The sequence below is a fragment of the Suncus etruscus genome, chromosome 13, assembly GCF_024139225.1.
Source record: "Suncus etruscus isolate mSunEtr1 chromosome 13, mSunEtr1.pri.cur, whole genome shotgun sequence".
Taxonomy (NCBI): Eukaryota; Metazoa; Chordata; class Mammalia; order Eulipotyphla; family Soricidae; genus Suncus; species Suncus etruscus.
In genome coordinates this window covers 10,230,553-10,249,771 of record NC_064860.1, presented here as the reverse complement: position 1 = coordinate 10,249,771, position 19,219 = coordinate 10,230,553, and the positions used below count along the sequence as shown (strand labels likewise).

General features: G+C 33.9%; 1 protein-coding gene across 1 annotated transcript in view; it reads left to right on the top strand.

Annotated features, from left to right (window-relative positions):
• Window positions 1-19,219, top strand: part of SNX13 (sorting nexin 13) — a 90,424-nt gene that overhangs the window by 67,123 nt on the left and 4,082 nt on the right. The window contains exons 17-25 of the mRNA XM_049785706.1: window positions 325-394; window positions 4,093-4,265; window positions 7,388-7,495; window positions 9,127-9,237; window positions 10,406-10,567; window positions 12,410-12,481; window positions 15,231-15,376; window positions 15,600-15,668; window positions 17,875-17,987. Coding sequence (XP_049641663.1) covers window positions 325-394; window positions 4,093-4,265; window positions 7,388-7,495; window positions 9,127-9,237; window positions 10,406-10,567; window positions 12,410-12,481; window positions 15,231-15,376; window positions 15,600-15,668; window positions 17,875-17,987 — 1,024 coding nt within the window. The remainder of the gene's footprint in view (window positions 1-324; window positions 395-4,092; window positions 4,266-7,387; window positions 7,496-9,126; window positions 9,238-10,405; window positions 10,568-12,409; window positions 12,482-15,230; window positions 15,377-15,599; window positions 15,669-17,874; window positions 17,988-19,219) is intronic.

Below are 19,219 nucleotides of genomic sequence, written 5' to 3'. Positions count from 1 at the left end.
TAACCTTTGTGATTTAGCTGGATTACCTGTTAAGCTACATTTTTTTCTGCACTTCATTTAAAGTTTTAACGTTATTGTTGCTAGTTTACAGTTTTTTCTAGCAGTAAATATACTCGAGTCTAAGTTTTCCCAGTTTTTAGGGAGTCTTGGGTCAGCTTATACTCGAGTATATACAGTATATAATTAGTGGGGTAGAGTACTGGTGGATAATAATACAAAGCTTATATGGGACAAAGATGATATATATATATATATATGCATACTTCTTTAACACTTTTATGACATTAAAAACCAAAATATTTTCTTTCTTTCCCCCTTTCCTAGTCTTTAGATGACCTTTCAAACATACCTTCTGATGACTCAGTTCAACTTCATGCTTACATTTCTGATACTGGTAAGAGGCTTTGTGGTAAAAATATTTTTAAACTAATAATTATGATTCTAACATTATTACTCACATTTTAATTTTATGAGCTTTTTCTTTGTGCTGCTCTTTTTATTTAGTCATAGTTTAAATTGTCTTTTCCCTTTATTAGATTAGGTGATATTTATTTGCTTTGTATTTACATAATTTCTCAAATATAGTTACATACATTTGGGGGGGAAACATTTTTTCCTTTTTTCTGAGTATAGCTGATAATTGTCTAATTTCATTCAATCATTTTTGAGGGATATTTTAGTTCGGAATTTGTTTTCAAGCTTGCAAATCAGATAATTGGAATAAATAAAGATTAACGGTGTGGGCATTCCTATAAGTTCAGGAATTGTTGAGATGAGAAACCCCTTCAGATTTTGGGACCCACGGGTACATACACAAAATTGTTGGTGAACTGAGAAAAGTAATTTATTTCTAATATTAAATCATTGAATTAGTAAATAATTATCATAATAATTTAATATTGCTGATTCCTCTGTTCTTTCACTATTCCTAAAATATTGGGATATTCGTCAGATTATAATTACTAGGCTATATATCTCAATTCAGTTGCATGTTTGTATATCAGCTTTTAATTAATTTTTAAAATTGTAGCTTAACATATTTGCAGTTATATCAAGTTTATTATATTGATGTACAGTGTTACTGTACTCCATCACCACCAAAGATTTCCATTTTTCAAAATCTTTTATTTTGTTGTTTTTTTGTTATTGGGCCACACCCTGTGGTGCTCGAGTTCCTCCTGGCTATGTGCTTAGAAATCGCTCCTGGCTTGGGGGACCTTATGAGATGCCTGGGAATCAAACAGTGGTCTGTCCCAGGTCAGCCACATGCAACCTACTGCTGCGCCACCGCTCCGGCCCCTCATTTTTCAAATTCTTAAAGGAGATTTATAGTGTCAAAAGTTTAAAAGTTAGTAATTTACACCTCTTGTCTTAAGATCTCCTTTGCATTCTGTTTGGTTTTTGAAAGAAATACTTGCTGTCTTTATTATTATTTTGTGTATCTGCTACTCTGCTCTTTGTATTCATTAGATGATAGCCAAGAAAACAAGAGGTCTTGCTTTTTTGTCTCTTTTTCTTTCCCTAAAGATTTTAAATTCTTTGATAATTCTGTCTTTTGCTGGCCTCTTTCCTGAATGTGAACACCTTAGTTACAGAGCAACTTTTGTTTTATTTTGGTTTGATACCAGAACCAATGGTGCTCAGGATTTAATTCTGGTTCTGTGCTCAGGAATAACTACTGACAGTGCTGGGCGACCATAATAAGACTGTCTATAACCTGTTTTTTGATCTCTGTTTTCTTCCCCCAGCCTTATGACGAACGTAACAGATAAAACCATTTGTTTGTTGTCATGCTGTAACTTCATTGAATAATGGCAGTTGTTCATTGTAATTAAGTTATTGTGTCTTTTCCTGCATTGATTTCTGGTAGAATGGTGATTGGATTGGAGACTGGGAAATAATAGTCTTCACTCATGGTATAGCTTCTAGGAGCTCTCTACCTTGTAAATTCAAGAACATTGATGAAGAAAAAAGAATGAAGGAAACGTTTGTGGAGAGTAGATAAATCTTAGGAAACTTTCAATAAAAACCTGAGAGGGGATTTTATGCAACTTTTGCAATACATATTCCTAGCTTTTAATGAGATTAAAATAATTTGATGAAGCTATACAGACCTTTTGGCCATTTTTAGGTGCAAAATAGTGAATTCTCAATAAGCTCTATAACTTTACCACTTTCTATCACAACTATAGATTTATGTGATCTAGTATTAGAAATTTACATTTTTGGTTTCATATGCTCGTTTAATCGACTTTGCAAAATTTTGCTTTCCATATGTAGAGCAGGTAAAATCAGTTAAAAATGTGTTAATGCGCACGTGTACATATATACAAATCTACAAAGTCCTATAAACCATGAGATTAAAGCAATTTAGGGGGATATGAGTAATTGAAAATCTTGATTTTGACAGTTCTTATGCCTTCAAATTCACAAGTCAGATGGTCATTAGAAGCTGAAATACAGTATTTTACATAAAACCAGAATCACAAAGGGTGATTAATGATGTAAAACTCAGTGCCTGTCACCCACAGAAATTGAAAGCATATCTTGCATCATTTAGTGGTTGTGTATAAATGCAATCGTCGTCAAGTGGTTGTGTACCACAGAATCATTCTTAACTTGAAGTAAAAGAAAAAGTAAGAGAAAATGCTGATAGAAGAAAGACCTGAGGCAAGACTACATCTGTATGAAAAAACAAACAAATTCAGTTACATATATTAAAAAAAAGGCAGAGATTGAAATGAAGGTCTGTGGATAAGTTTAAAAAAAAAAGGAACTCAGGGATGCAGAGAAACCTCACAGAGATAGAGAACCCACAATACCAGGAGTGAGAGAACCCACAAAGCCAACTGGGACTCTAAGTGAAATTCCTGGTACCGCCCCACTGCCCAGTGTTATCCTTGTCACGCTGCCATTTGCAATCAATCCCTGCACCGCAGCAAAGTGTGATCTCCATCACACAACCACTAGTGTTTGCAAGCATTGACTAGGAAGTAGATGGCCTTGACTAACTCCATAACCAAGTGTGCAACCTCCTGTCATCAGAGAATCCAAGGGGAAAGGGAAATGGACAGATGAAGAAATGATATTATTTAAAAGAGAAATAAAGAGACCATGTATAGGTATCTGGAAACTTACAAAGTTTAGGAATACTTGAATAATAGAACAGGATGCAACACAGAAAACGTGGAAAATAGAAAACAAAAAATTATTTAAAATATATCTCAGGTTGATTGAAAATAGAAAGACAGCCTGCCTGGGTTCAGTCCTCGCCATCCCACATGGATCCCCAGCCTTGTGAGGCTGAGCTAAGAATTCCTGAGAGCAGAGCTAGGCTTGTGAGCACATCTGGGTGTGGTTCCCCTAAACAGGGAAGTTTTTGATATTAAAAATTATATTTGTGTTACATCATTTGTGATAAGTCATTAGGGAAATGCCTTTGGTTGGGGGGGGGGGTTGGTTCTTAAGACTTACTAATACCTCTGTACTCAGGGATGGAACTTGGGTTGGCTGCTTCTAAGGCATTACCCACTGTACTTTTTCTCCGGAAATGCCATTTTTAAAATCCTCAGAATAAACTTCACTTATAAATTACAAACTACTTTAAATGACAAGATAATTGCCAAAAGGGGCAGATAAATATTATCCTTGTGCCTTTTGTTTTCTGTTTAATTGAAGAACTTTAATGAAAAAAATAATGACATATATAAAAGGCTTTTGTTTTGTTTCTTTCTGTTGTTTTACTTTGATTAAATTTTAGAGAACTCTACAGCTATATTCTGAATTGGTACTGTGATAGAATTTATAATACTTAAAAGTTCCTTGGGAAGAAAATTCAAAATGTGCATCACTGTGTGATTGATAATGTCATCATAAATCTGTAGTTCATTTCCTAATGTGACCATCATATGTACCACTTCACGGATGTGAGTACAGAGGATAGAAATCTGTTTTATCCTTTGGTGACATCCCTTTGTCTCAGTCTGTCATTTCAGATTCTTTTCATGTTTCTTTTTTGTTTGTTTTTATTTTTGTTCTTCATCTTCCTCCTTTTGTGTCTTTTGTTCTCTTCATTTTGTTTTAAATGACTAGTATATGCTGACTATGACCCATATGCTGTGGCAGGCGTTTGTAATGATCATGGCAAGACATACGCACTCTATGCCATCACTGTTCATCGACGCAGTTTAAACACTGAGGAGATGTGGAAAACTTACCGCCGTTATAGTGACTTCCATGACTTCCACATGCGAATCACGGAACAGGTAATGAGATTCGTCGAACTAACATACTTTACATAGTTTCCTAATTGGATGCTTTTTACTGAACAGTTCTGAGGATACTCAAGTATTGATTAAAGCTTATGCAAATTAAGTTAGAATTTTTCAGGTAATATATCGGAATGGCTTGAGGTATTTGGTCAATAAATTAAAGTAATCCTAGGCATTATGAACTAGTACCAAAATGTCAATGGTTTGTCTTTGAAAATAAAAATGAATGTGCATGTCTTATTTTTAGAATCATGTGTATGTGTATGCATTGTCTGAAATTGGCATAAAATTATGAGGATTACAGTAGTATATTGTCATGTATTTGTTTTGCACATACATAATTAAGAGCTATATTTATTGTAAATGCTATTACAATGTAGCAAATTCTTGATCTATTAATAATCACAATTTGATTTATATTTGCCATCAGCCAAATGTTTCTTAATTCTGACTAAATGCAACCCACTTTTCTGTAAAAGTATAAGGGTCCTTAAAACAGTGAAACTAATCTATTTCTATTAGTCGTTCTTAATTTGAAAAATGAAGTACCAGTAAATGAATTGGAATACTCTATAAAATTTATTGTACCTCAAGTATTTTTGACTTGTTTGGCATTTCAGATATACAAAAAGTCTTAACCCAATACAGAAATAATAATTAATGTGACATTTGATTAAGCTAAAGCATTGAAATGTTATAAAGTGTTTACAAAAATACCTTTTCAGTGTTGATACCACGATAAAGGCACTAAAATATTTGTGAATAGAATAAATATGAATAACATAGGTGATTAAACATAGGTTAGTGTTCACTTTTGAAAACTTGTATAAAGGAACCATTTGAACAAGAAAATAAATAGCTTTTGGAGCTCGAGTAAAAACACAGTGGATAGGACATTTTGCCTTGCATGCAGCCAACTTGGCTTCCATATGTCATCCCATATGATTCCTGATCACCACTCGTATTCATTTCTGAATGCAGAGCCAAGAATAAGCCCTGTGCACTCCCGGGTATGCCCACAAACAAAAACAAAATTTTCTTCTGTGTAAATTTGATACTTTAGATATTTTGTCCTTTTAGGCTTACTTTTGTAGATGAAATAATTATCTTGAATATTTATTACCTTTTAGAAATTTATTTGAGATGGTTTTAAAAGCAATAATTTTTATACATATTTTTCAATTCCCACACTTGAATCAGATTTGACAAGTTTATGATAATTTGAATTTTTAAGATTTCTGAATGTTTTATTTATTTGCAGTAAATAGGAATTTTTAAATGAGGTTTTAATTGACTATTTCTAACTATTAAAAGGAATCATTACTTAATACTAGGCTAGTACTTAAATTTTTTTTTTACATATAACCAAATACGTAAGTGAGGGACACATTTTGTTTAAAAACTTTACTAATAATACTTCAACCAGGAATTAAGTTCTCATCTAACTCCAAAATTTAGTGAAATTCATAAAGAAAAATTCTTATTGAAATAAAGTACAAGTATAAATGATGTTTTGATTTCATATTTCTTCTAAAATCACAGTGTGATCTTTGAAGTTTTTAGGTTGTTCCAAGTTAAAATTGTATGACAAAACATAGAATTGGGCTTTCATGGGGAATTTCACATTAAATGAAAATCAAATTAAAATTTTAATGATTTAATGACATGCACCTGATACTTTTACTGTATCATAATGCAAAAGAGCTAATTTATAAGTGAAATTTAAGGTTTTAAGACCAGCTGTTTGCTTTTTAAGCTCTGCTTTATCTACATTTTTAAGACTATGCTCTCCTGTAAAATAGTAGAAGGAAATATTGTCATTTCTAATTTAACATTAGAGCCTATTTACACAATTTTTGTTGTGATGGTTGTTTGGGGGGGGAGTACACCTGCTTTGTCTACCTACTCCTGGCTCTGCTTAATGGCCTTTCCTAGTGGTTCTGGGGAATCCTGCAGTTCCCTATTAAACTGAAGCAACTGCTTTAGCTACTGTACTATTTTGCCAACCTTATACAGACAGTATTGAATTTTTATAAGGCTCCTGTTGCATTAAAATGATTTGCACCAGGGTTTGTTTTATTTATTTAGCTTTGTAGTTTAATTTTATCCTAAACATATGAGCTATTATTTATTTATTTGTTTGTTTGTTTGTTTGTTTATATATTTATGTATTTTTGGTTTTGGGGCCACACCTGGTGATGCTCAGGGGTTTACTCCTGGCTTGGGGGACCATATGGGACGCCAGGGGATCGAACCTGGGTCCATCCTAGGCTAGCGCAGTCAAGGTAGGCACCTTACCTCTAGCGCCACCACGCCAGCCCCATATTATTTATTCTTTTAAGTTTCTTTTTTTTTTTAAATAATTTAAAACTTTATTTTGGATTCAAAGATAGCAAGGAGAAAGACACCATTTCTATTCTTTAAAGTTTCAATTTGATGTGAAAAGTATCTATAAAAGAAAACTAAATTGTTTGATACTTTAGGAATTGTTTGAGATTGCCCATTATTTTATTTTACAAATACTTACAAAAATTTTTCTGTTAGCCTGGCATTGGCAACATAATAGAGACTGGGACAGACCACAATTATATTCAGAATATAAACCCTGGTGCTGGAACAATAGATTGGTCAGGGCATACGCGCAGCCGACCCAGGCTTGATCTTCATCATCCCATATGATCCTCCAAGCACCACCAGAAATGACCCGAGTGCAGAGCCAGGAGTAACTCCTGAGCACTGCTTGGTGCGGCACCCTCAAAAAGAAACGTAAAATCTAAACCATCTAAGCCTTAAGAGCTTATTATATTCTGTTAATACTATTTGATTTATTGGGTACATGGTATATAAATCTAGAGAAAAATGCTAATAATTTCAAAAATATCCAGAGTGAATTAAAATAATATAAACATAGAATTCTTTTTATAATTTTAAATGTGACCCTCAATTTTCCAGTATTACACTAGGATAGAAATGCCTAGAGCTTGTATAGTATTTTTGTTCTTTGTGAGCTAAACATGTCTTTTTAAAAATAACTTAGGTCCTTCAGGTCAGCTTTAATTTATTTTCTATGCCTTTGAAAAATGTGAATTAATTGTGAATGTGTTTTTGTCTTCTAGTTTGAAAATCTGTCAAGCATATTGAAGCTTCCTGGTAAGAAGACTTTTAATAATATGGATAGAGATTTTTTAGAAAAGAGAAAGAAGGATCTAAATTCATATTTGCAGGTAAACCCTTATTTCTAGTTTTTTTATTTTGTCATATTTTTTAAATGTACCATGTAATAATGGGATGGTATCCACTTCTATGTAGCATGTGATGTAAGTGCAATCTTCTAATAATCTATAATTAATATTTCTATTTATTATCTTAAAATTTTTGGAGATGTGGTACTAGGGATTTAATTTCTTCAGGTTTGCATTTGTACATACCTAAACCCATACTCATACCCATATGCATTGTACAGTGCTGTAAAGTTCCTAAGTATTTTATGGAAGAATGCTTCCTATTGTTTATCTAAAACTAGCAGATTTTTATTTTCAGTGCATGCAGCAACCCCCCCCACTCCCGAACCCAGCCTAAGTGAGAAACTTATAAAACTATCAAAGCATTGAGGAAAGGATTTAGATATCAGGAACTATTTCTCATTTTTAACAATCTTGGCATATAGGCTGTTTTGTGGAAATGTATCTCACAATTTATTGTACAGCGATTAAAACTGAAACTTTAAGTTCAATTAAGATCTAAAACTTTTGTTTCAGATCTGGGTACACAGATGACGATAAGATAGGAATCTTATTGTCATCACAGTTATTACTTTATAGTTCTTTTTAGTGGTTAAATGATTTATGAAGTTTTCTCATTTGCAGAACAGATACATAGTTTTCCCATTTATTTCTCTTTTCTACGTAGAATTGGTTAGTAATTAGAACACCTCACATTTTGGGTTGCTGCCAACAGTGGTGGGGACCATTTGGGGATCAAACCACTCAGCCTGGTGTGAGCTGTGTCTCTGGCCCCTCCAGTAAAGTCTTTAACAATTGTTTGTACACATTAGAAAATGACCATCTTTTCTTTTTTTGGTTTTTGGGCCACATCCAGTGACGCTCAGGGGTTATTCCTGGCTATGTGCTCAGAAATGTCTCCTGATTTTAGGGACCATATGGGACGCAGGAGGATCCAACCACGGTCCGTCCTAGATTAGCACGTAACAAGGCAAATGCCCTACCGCTTGCACAACTGCTCTGGCCCTTGAAATTACCATCTTTGCCACGAATACTGTTTTTAAATGTCTCGGTAGTGTCTGTTTGTAATTAATAAACTCATTGTATTATACAATATGATCCTTTGAAGAAATTAAGCTGGAATGTTCGATTATCTCTAGCACTTCTAAAGCCTTTAAAGAAGCTTCAGGGTCTTTGAATTTCATATACTTTCTTTTAAAACTTTAGAATAATTATGTAACTAACAATGATATATTAAGTTGAATCTTTGCTTCTAGAACTTGAAAGTAAATTTATTTGGACTTTTTTTTATTGGCTGCATGGGAAGTCAAAAGATTAAAAACAGATTGTTGTGGGCAGAGGGATAGCACAACTGTTTGCCTTGCACATAGCCAACCTAGGAAAGACAGTGGCATCCCATACAGTCCCTTGTGCCAGGACGATTTCTGAGCGCAGAGCCAGGAGTGGCCCCTGAAGCACTGCCTGGTATGACTCAAACACCAAAATAAACAGAGATAAACAGACTTTTAAATGGTAATAGAATCCCATGCATTCATAACTTTCTACAACATGAAATGAAAAGTAGTTATTTTTGAGCATTTGATAAATTTAAGATATCATTTCCTCCCCATCAGTTACTCTTAACTCCTGAAATGATGAAGGCATCCCCTGCTTTGGCGCATTATGTATTCGATTTCCTGGAGAACAAAGCTTACAGTAAAGGGAAAGGGGATTTTGCTCGTAAGGTAAGCAGACCATCACATGATTGTTTTCATTTTTTGTTTTCATCACTTTAAACAAAAAATTTTTGGCAACAACAGAAGTCTTCAATTTAAAGTTAGAAAATGTTATTAATGCTTCTTGGCATGTTTCCTGATTGTGCCTTATTAATTATTTGTTGATTGTATTAATTAAGTATAAATTCCTGTTATGACATAGGAGGTCTCGGGAGCGAAGTTGGGGTGACTTTGGAAAGCAAGCACTCTAATCTGTATACTATTGCACTGGCCCAATTTGGATCCATTTTTATATCAGATCACATATATCTGCTAGTTTTCTCTTCGGCCTTACTTTAGGGTGCTTAATGTGTCTGTTTTTAAAACTACACTTGGATTTTTATAGTAGATTGAAAATTCATATTGTAAGTCCAGATTCTCATTGAGTATGATTTGAATCCTAAATGGACACTTTTTATAAATCTTAGTTGCTAGTTACTTGATTTTCTATCATTTTGATGTTGCTGTTTTTTGGATTTTGGGTCACACCCGGCAGTGCTCAGGAGTCACTTCTAGTTCCATTCAGAAATCTCTCCTGGCAGGCATGGGGGACCATATGGGATGCCGGGATTCAAACCACCGTCCTTCTGCATGAAAGACAAACGCCTTACCGCTATGCTATCTCTCCGGCGCCAGTTACTTAGTTTTCTATCGTTTTATCTAACTGTTCACTTTTGTATATTTTCTCCAGATGTCTGATGTCATGATTATCTTGAATTTAACAGAAGTTTGTATTATTATCTCTATTTGAAACAGTTTCAGGACTCCCCCTTTAAAAAATTCAAGAAGCACTCAAAATGGTTTTTATTTAATAAGCTGAACACTAAAATTTTGTAATCATGTTTGTTGTGCAACTTTAAAGAAATACTAAGAATATCAGTTTCTTATTTTTTTTCTTTGTATGCTTGTATGCTTTTTTCCTTGTTTTATGTGATGCTGGGGCTGTAACCAAAGGCTGCTACACAAGGAACACAATTGCTCTTTCTCCCCCGCGAGTCACATCCAGTCCCATGGTTTTGTTCTTTCAAAATAAAAAAAGATATTATAGAGTATAAAATCATTGGGTTGCTTATGTTCTCTATTTTGCTAAGATTTTCAAATCTGATAGTGAAGTTATGCTTTGTCTTTTCCCTTTTAGATGGACACCTTTGTAAATCCACTTCGCAATTCTATGCGGAATGTTTCAAATGCAGTCAAATCCCTTCCTGATAGCTTGGCAGAAGGAATGACTAAAATGTCAGACAACATGGGCAAAATGTCAGAAAGATTAGGTCAAGATATTAAACAATCATTTTTTAAGGTAAGAAGATCTTTCCTATAACATCTAAGCAAGCATTTGTCAACTAATGTTTACTGAGTTTCTACCCAAGTTTACCTTTATTTTCGTTAGCATCCAAAGTCCTCTGGAGACGTGGTCTCATAAAATATTTTTTAAATAAAGTGAATCAATAATTATCAGAATATAATCAGGTACCATATAAACTCACCCCCCCTCCTCTGTAGTAGAATTTTTTAATATATTAAAGAAAGTATTTAAAATTAATCAAGTTTTTCTTTATATTTTAATTTTGTTCTTCTGTTTTTAATACTACTATTGTTTTTAATAACAGAATTGTCATGTGAAAATTAATCACACTGATTATAATTCATCATTAAAAAAGTCATATAATCAGGTACCCATAAACAAGAGTAAAAGGAAGAACTCTCCCTATGTTTTGGGCCATTTCTTACTATCTTACTATCTCTCAGATGGGCATGAACCAGAGCCTCTTAAAGTCTTTCTTTTTTGTTTGTTTGTTTTTTTGCTTTGAGACATTTTTATACAATCCAAGGTTTATAAAAAAAAAATAAATGTACAAATTAAACATTGTTAATAAAATTAACTTATTTTAAAATAAAAATTTCTCTGTGATATTACCCATCCCACACACACAGTTAGTGACTTAATATGTAGTTGTAACTCACAGTTGAAGAAGTGAGGGCACTAAAGATTTTCCCAAGAAGTTTTTTCTAACATTAGCAAAAAAAAAAAGTTAATAGGCTGTGTTGCTGTATTCTCAATTTATACTTTTTTTTTTTACTTTTGACCAAAGGTTTAAAGTTATAATGAAATCTATCAAAGAAAACACGTGGCTACTAGTATTTTTTGTTTTCTGTATTATGTTCAAATGAAGAAGAAATAATTATATTGACAGATGTTCTTTGTTAAAGTGATAGGCCCAAATGTTGCTTAAATCATACCTTTCTGTTTATCCTCATACATTTTCTGGTACACTCTTTTTTTTCTAGTAATGGAGAAGAAAATTAACTTTTTATTTTTGTTTGTTTGTTTTTGTTTTAGGGCCACACCTGGCAGCATTCAGGGGTTACTCCTGCACTCAGAAATAGCTCTTGGCAGGCTATTTTGGGATGCTGGGGATCAAACCCGGCTCTGTTTCATGTCAGCTGGGTGCAGGGCAAATGCCCATCACTGTGCCATTGCTCTGGCCTGAATACTAACTTTTTAAAAAGAGGATTGTCCAAAACTATGTCAGATCTTAAAATCTTGTAATGTTGTTGGTCCCTTGAGCACTGCCAGGCTTGATTCCTGAGCTCAGAACCAGGAGTAAACCCTGAGTACCACTGGGTGTGGCCCCAAAACGAAACAAAGGAAAAACATTTTGTAAACAAAATATAAAACAGTCATCAAAACAAAAGCTAATCTATTTCAGTGCCTGTGGACTTTCATACTTTCACTCTGGGATGTGTACCAGGGCTCACTCTCCCTTGAACTTGTTCCTTTCTCTCTGTTTTTTATTCTCTCCCTCTTTCTCAGAATTATTAAATAAAATCTTTTTTTTACTTAAAAAATAAAGTGAATCAGTTTCATAGAAATAATTTATTCTTGCTTCGCTATAAAATAAAGCAACAATCTTGACATAAAACAATCACCTTTTAATATTTGATTTTAAATTCGGATATTTGATTAAATATTTGATTTAATTTTGGACTGTGAATCACACATAAATATTGCTTACATGTAATACCAAAACCCAAATCAGTTTGATAATATTTTTAAACTAATTTTGGTTTTACATTGTATTTTGCCTTTGATTGTTTTAGTGTGTTTACTTTGTGTTTTTTTCCCTCATTTTAATGTGAGGTGCCTCCTTTAATTCCGAAGACTGATGCAGATCCTGAACAATTTCGAGTCTCAGCTCAACTTGATGATTCTGTAAGTTAAGTTTATTTTTGATGGCATTTAGTTGAGATCATACTTGTTGGATCTTTCTTTGGTTAAACATTCTAAGAATGTAATATGTATGTTATTAATGTGTATGTATCATATTTTGTTCAATTCTTACAAACTGAACAGAATCAGTTTGTTCAGTAATAGTACTTTAAGAAAAGTTAACCATTACTAGTATTCTATAGCCCTCATTTCTCTCTTCAAGTACAACCACTATTTTGAGTTGTACTCTTCTATTAGTTTATGACTGTAAATGAAATGGTAAGGCAGATATTCCTTTAAATCTGGCTTTCATTCACTCCTTAACTTTGTAAGAGAAAGCTGTTTTGCGTGATTGTGGTTTCTACATTTTCTGATCTTACAAGAACTCATTGCAAATATACAGTATAATTTACTCATGTGCTATAAGTAGTGCTCCTGATTTAATTCAAAATAATTAGTACACAATATTTTGGGGGGATATTGTAGGAATGGGATTGCTTGGTTAGAGTATTCATGAGTTCAGTTTTACTAGATACTAGTTTTAGTAAATACTATCAAATAATTTTCTATGACTAGGGTCAGAGGCCACCCAGAACTTAACAAGAATAAAACATCTAACCCTATCAAACAAAAAAAAAATTCTAAAGTACTTATACCACACTGTTCCCATCAAAGCATGAGAATTACATTTCTTTTATTGGGGGCACACACAGTGATGCTCAGGTATTATTACTCCTGGCTATGTGCTCAGAAATCTCTCGTGGCTCAGAAGACCATATGGGACACTGGGTTTGAACCCAGGTCCCATCCTGGGTCAGCCACATGTAAGGCAAATGCCCTATCGCTGTGCTATCGCTCTGACCCCTCGGATTACAACTTCTTTCTAGTGTTCACACTTATCCTTCTAGTTTTAGTCATACTGGATATTATATCATACAGATTTTCATTTCTCTAGAACTGTTGAAACTTTGGGATCCTTGTCACATGTTTACTAATGATTTGTGTATCACCCATTTTCTATTTGACTTTGACATTTTTTGTCATTTAGTTTTGCATACTATGAAATATTGGATTTTGGTCAGATACATAATTATGTACAGATCTTTCTTGACTTAGAATGGATTTATATCATAAATAGAAAATGTAGGACCTTTTTGGTTTACTTTTTCCTGGGTACCTTGCACTGTGCTGGGACCTTGTCCTAGGCTGGCCTACTACACAACTATATCACTGGAAATACTGTTCAGCCAAAAATGAAATATGAAGCCTATTTTACAATAAAGTTTTGAATAGATCCTGGAATGTAGTAAATACAGATTTGATGTTATTTAAAACAACAAATGGTATCCAAAAACACTGACCACACAATATTCTCCTTTGTGACCTTTGTGATCATTTTTTATTCCCACCAAATGAACATACGACTGTCTGATCTTGGTACTGTCCAAAAAAATGGCACCATCCATTTTTCTCCCTCCAATTATGAGGCTGATCAAGGTGATTCCAGTAATGTGGTTCTTTCTATTGAAGATATAAGAAAAGATATGGGAGGAGTCCATCTAGGTGTTGTATAAATATCCATTTGGAAGAAGAAAGGGAAAAAAGAAGAAAAAGGTAATAAGCCAAAAACCAAAACCATCAGCTATGAAGAAACAAACAACCCAGACCAGCAACTTCTTAAAAAGGGTTGTGTTTCTTTTTTTTTTTTTTTACATAGGCACAGTAAATAAATTAGAACAGGAATTCCCTTGGCCTAAGAGATATGGGGTTTTGCTACCCTTGAAGCATACTGCCATGGTGCCATATTCACAGGCTCCATATTCACTCATTTAGCGCACCCCAAGGTCTTTTTATGGTGTCAGAAAACTTTCCACTCAGATGTGGGTGATAGCATCCCAACTCTAGCTGGAGATGTTGTTATTTGCATAAGTCATAGGGTGAAGACTAGGAGAGAGTTCTCTTTACAGTTCTAGGATTTCTGGTCCATCACTGTTGTCGTAATCAGTCTTCTCTAATTAGTGGACTTGGTTTTTGGACTAGAGCACTTTTATATTGCTCCTATAATGAAACAGGCTTGCCTCCCATTTTTTCTGGGTTAGTTTAAGTGATTGGTTTTAGATGTGAAAAGGAGCGGCTGGTGTGATAGTGCAGCATTAGGGCATTTACCTTGCTTGCAGCTGACCCAGGACGAACCTGGGTTTGATCCCCCAACATCCTATATAATCCCCCAAGCCAGGAGCAGTTTCTGAGTGCATAGCCAGGAGTAAGCCCTGAGCATCACCAAAATCCAAAAAAAAAAAAAAAGTGAAAAGGAAGTTGTACAAATCAGTAAAAGAAAGTTTAATGTATGTTCCTTTAGTTAAAATTTAAATTATAACATTGATTAGTAATGAAAAAATTCTAAAATTATTGGCAGCTGATACTGTTCTAAATACACATGAACTTTTTCCTTACATGTACTTTTTCACATCAAAGCATTGTAGCCTTTTACTTTTTTACAGCATTAATTAAATTTAACTTCATTAAGGTGTATATTTAGTTGTTAAAGGTTGAAAGAGGATATAAGAATTTAGTGAAAGATGTCTTTTCTGTGTTAGTTTTTAGCTCTTATGAAGATTCTAAATAAATACAACCCCCTGAGTCATCCTTCCCCCAAATATAGTTTATATTAATTGTGTGTTTTGTTCTAATAAATAAGACATAAATAAAAGGGACCACTCTATATGGATCGTGTTTCTTCTATATTTTTCAGGTGGATGATAATATTCCACTTAGGATAATGCTGCTCCTCATGGATGAAGTGTTCGACTTAAAAGAGAGGAATCAGTGGTTACGCAGGAATATAAAAAATCTGCTTCAGCAGCTTATTAGAGCTACATACGGTGATACTATTAATAGGTATATTTTCTCCTTTCCCATCTTAGAGCTGATCTTAACTCTTCATTGGTAACTTCATGTAATAGATTGTTCAGTGTTTATGAAATTTTCTTGATTGGGTTTTTCATATCATAAAACAATTTGCTCATTCATGAGTGCTTGAAGTGCAAATAAACTTGCTATTCACGAAAATGTTTATTGTTTCCCAAACATTCCTACTGTAATTACATGTCTTTACTTTCAGAAAAATTGTTGACCATGTTGACTGGATGACATCGCCAGAGCAAGTAGCTGACTTAGTGAAACATTTCAGGTACGTCTGGAGACAGTGTTATTTTTCTCAGGTAGCACAGGGCTTAATTAACATTGGTCTCACTAATGAACGTCATTGCTTTTGGTTTTTGTTATGACCATAAAGTTATTTTGATGAACAACTATAATTAGTAAAATAAGTAAAATTTATTATGATAAGGGGCCGGAGCAGTGGTGCAGGCCTTAAGACGTCTGCCTTGTGTTTGATAGCCTAGGACAGACCGAGGTTCAATCCCCCTTTGTTCCATATGGTCCCCAAGCCAGGAGCGATTTCTGAGCCCATACCCAGGAATAAACCCCTGAGCGTCACTGGGTATGGCCCAAAAAACAACAATAACAAAATATTTACTGTGATAAATACTTGTCCCATTGAACCTATTGATTTTGTTTCATTAAATTAAGATAGAAAAGGATAAAAATAATGTTATTAGACAACTTTTTGTTTTGTTTTGTTTTTTACCCTGCGGCACTGCTCAGGATACTCCTGGCTCTGCTCAGAAATCACTCTTGGCAGACTCGGGACCATATGGGATGTCAGAATCGAACCACCGTCCATCTTGTGCCAGTTGCTTGCAAGGCAAACGCCCTACCGCTGTTACCTCTCTGGCCCTATTATTAGACAGCATTTTAACACAATAATGTGGCTTTGAATTATTGAAATATTGCTGTAGAACTGAAAATATCAGTTGTTCTTTACCAAATTTGACTCTTGATTTTAAAAAGTAGAAAGATTTATATATGTGTGACCCTGACTATGATCTAATTTCTTACTGAATCTTTGAAAATACAAATTAAGGGTAGTGATGCTCCTCTGAGTTTTATATGTTCTTTCCATGAAAATATTCTGAACCTCTCCTTTGTACCTAGAGACCAAGTTAAGGTGTAGTTCCTGCAGGGAAAGCACAGCATAATGGATCTTTTTTTTTTTTTACTAAAAGTGAAATATGAGACATAAATATTCATGGCATTGTGTACTTTGAAGTAATAGAAATGGGAAGGGAAATATCAATATTAATCACACGTTGCTTGACACTCTGCCAACTACTTTATATGCTTTTTGATTTTATTCTTTTTTATGAGATAGGATTTTGCCTCTATTTGGTTAAGAGGAATTTAAGCGCTAGTGAAATACACAGCTTGCATAAAGTTCTTATACTTTAAAGTGGGAGGCAGGTACTTTATTTCTTCTCACTAAAATATACTGTTTCCAAAAATTGGATGTTGAGTTCTGTTACTTTCTATTTTAAATTTTAAAATGTGATGTTTTGCTGGAGTAGTTATTCTCAACTTTGACTGCACATAGAATTTTGGAGAATTTTATTAAGTGCTATGGTTGAATCTTGTCTATAATAGTATGATTTAGTCGATCTAGAGGAATTCCTGAACATAAAGATTTTTAAAATGTTTGCAGATTTTTCTAATGTGCAAAATTAAGAGCAATGTTAGAGATAAGATAGGTTTTTTTTTTTTATCTTAGTCATTCAGCTCATATTCATAGATGGACGGTTATTTGATTAATTTCTTACTTGCTCCCAGAACTAGCAATTAAAAGTTAAGCATGCTGTCAGATTGAATCAAAGATGATAAAAGAAGGTACCCTGTAGACTTTGTATAAGGTAATTGAGAGGTTAATTTTAAGGTATAGAAATTTAGAATTTGTACAGTTGTGTTTAGATAAAATGTTCAATCTCATTGAAATGAGAGGTCTACTTTAGTCTGCGGTATTGCTTTCTCTTATTTCAATATTTAAATAATAATATTTTTGGGGGCCAGAGTGGTGGCACAGTGATAGGATGTTTGCCTTACACGTGACTGACCTAGGGCAGACCTCGATTCGATCCCCAGGCGTCCCATGTGGTCCCCTAAGCCAGGAGTGATTTCTGATGGCATAGCCAGGAGTAACCCCTGAATGTCAGCAGGTGTGGCCAAAAAACAAAAACAAAAAAATATACTTAAAAAATAATTTTTTTAGTGTTGTGAGTTATTTTAGGGATGAATTCCCTTATTAGTTATCTTGTGTATATATTTTTATACCTAAAATTAGACCCTGCATTTTGTCACTTCATTGAATTATCTATGAAACTTCATCTATTTTTACTATTTCTGTTTACATAAGTGTATTTTGTAGAAAATTGGAACTGTGTTTGTCAACTGATATCATTAGAAAATGGAAAAAAGTTCATAAAATTTATTTGTTCTCCTTAAAGAGATGCCTTTTGGCCGAATGGCATTTTAGCAGAGACTGTGCCATGCAGAGATAAAGCTATTCGAATGAGAACAAGAATTGCAGGAAAAACAAAGTTACTTTCAATTATGCCAGGTGAGTGAATATGTTTTATGAATGTCTTCTGTGTAATTTCTTTGCAGTTTGGGTATTAAAGATGCTATTTTAACTGCTTATATTGTATGGATTTTTTTCCCCTCTTTTGCTTGGGGCCACACCCTAACCGTGATCGCTGGGAGATCTGTTCTGGCTCACTCTGGTTTCTTGGAGGATCATGCAGCAACAGTCATCAAACCTGGATCTTTTGCAGAAGTCTCCTTTTGATTTTTCCTCACTTCCCTTTGGATGGTTTACATATTGAGCACTGTGCTAAGCACTGATCCTAATTTACACATTTGTTAATAAATCATCACAGTAGTATTATGAAGCCAGTGTATGTGAGGAAACAAGTTAAGAAAAGTGAAGTTAGCCACCCAAAGTTTAAAGCTTCCTAGTGACAGATGGGATTCTGACTCAGCTCTGAGTGACTTGGTGACTTGAAAACTCATGCTTTTATTGATAGCTCTTTACTGCTTGGGAAGCTTTCTGAGAATAACACTGATAATGAATAAAATATATGACAGATGAAAGCAATAAAAAAGACTAAGATATATCAGACTTTCAAGAAGATTATGCCACTTAGGAGAACAAATTGTATCAAAGTCTAAATAGAAGTTGGTCCATTATCAATATTTCTTAAGATATGGTCCCAAGGAAAGTAGGCCTGGTGGCATTTGGGCTATCTCATTTAAGTTACTTTCTGAGAACACAGCTCTCTTACAAACTTAAGATTCACTTTGGCCCTTTCAGCTATTCTCAGTAAGAGATATGATACAAGGAATTTTGTGTGATTGATTTGTTTCTTTATAAATAACTTTGAACATACCTAGCTTTTAGGTTAATGGTAGAATGAAAAATAGTTATTGAGCTCCTTAACATGTTACTGCTACCACGGGTGGCTCACACTTGACTGTGGCTTAATTTACACACAATTTGCAGCATCAGTGTTAACATGCTAATAACCTAAAATGCCTGTTTATTTTCCTCTTACGTTCTGTTTTATTTAGAACTGTCTTTATCCTAAATTTTCCTCAACATTTTCTTCTGTCAGTTAAATAAAAAAATGGCCACATGCTTTTAATTCTACCTTCTAGCCAAACCTGTTGCATATGAAGATGAGAAAGAAAATTATGGAAGTGGTATATTAGAAAAACAAACAATAACTGAATATATTACTGGTCGTTTAATAAACCAGATCATCCTATCATGTGACTGAGTTGTGCAGCTGT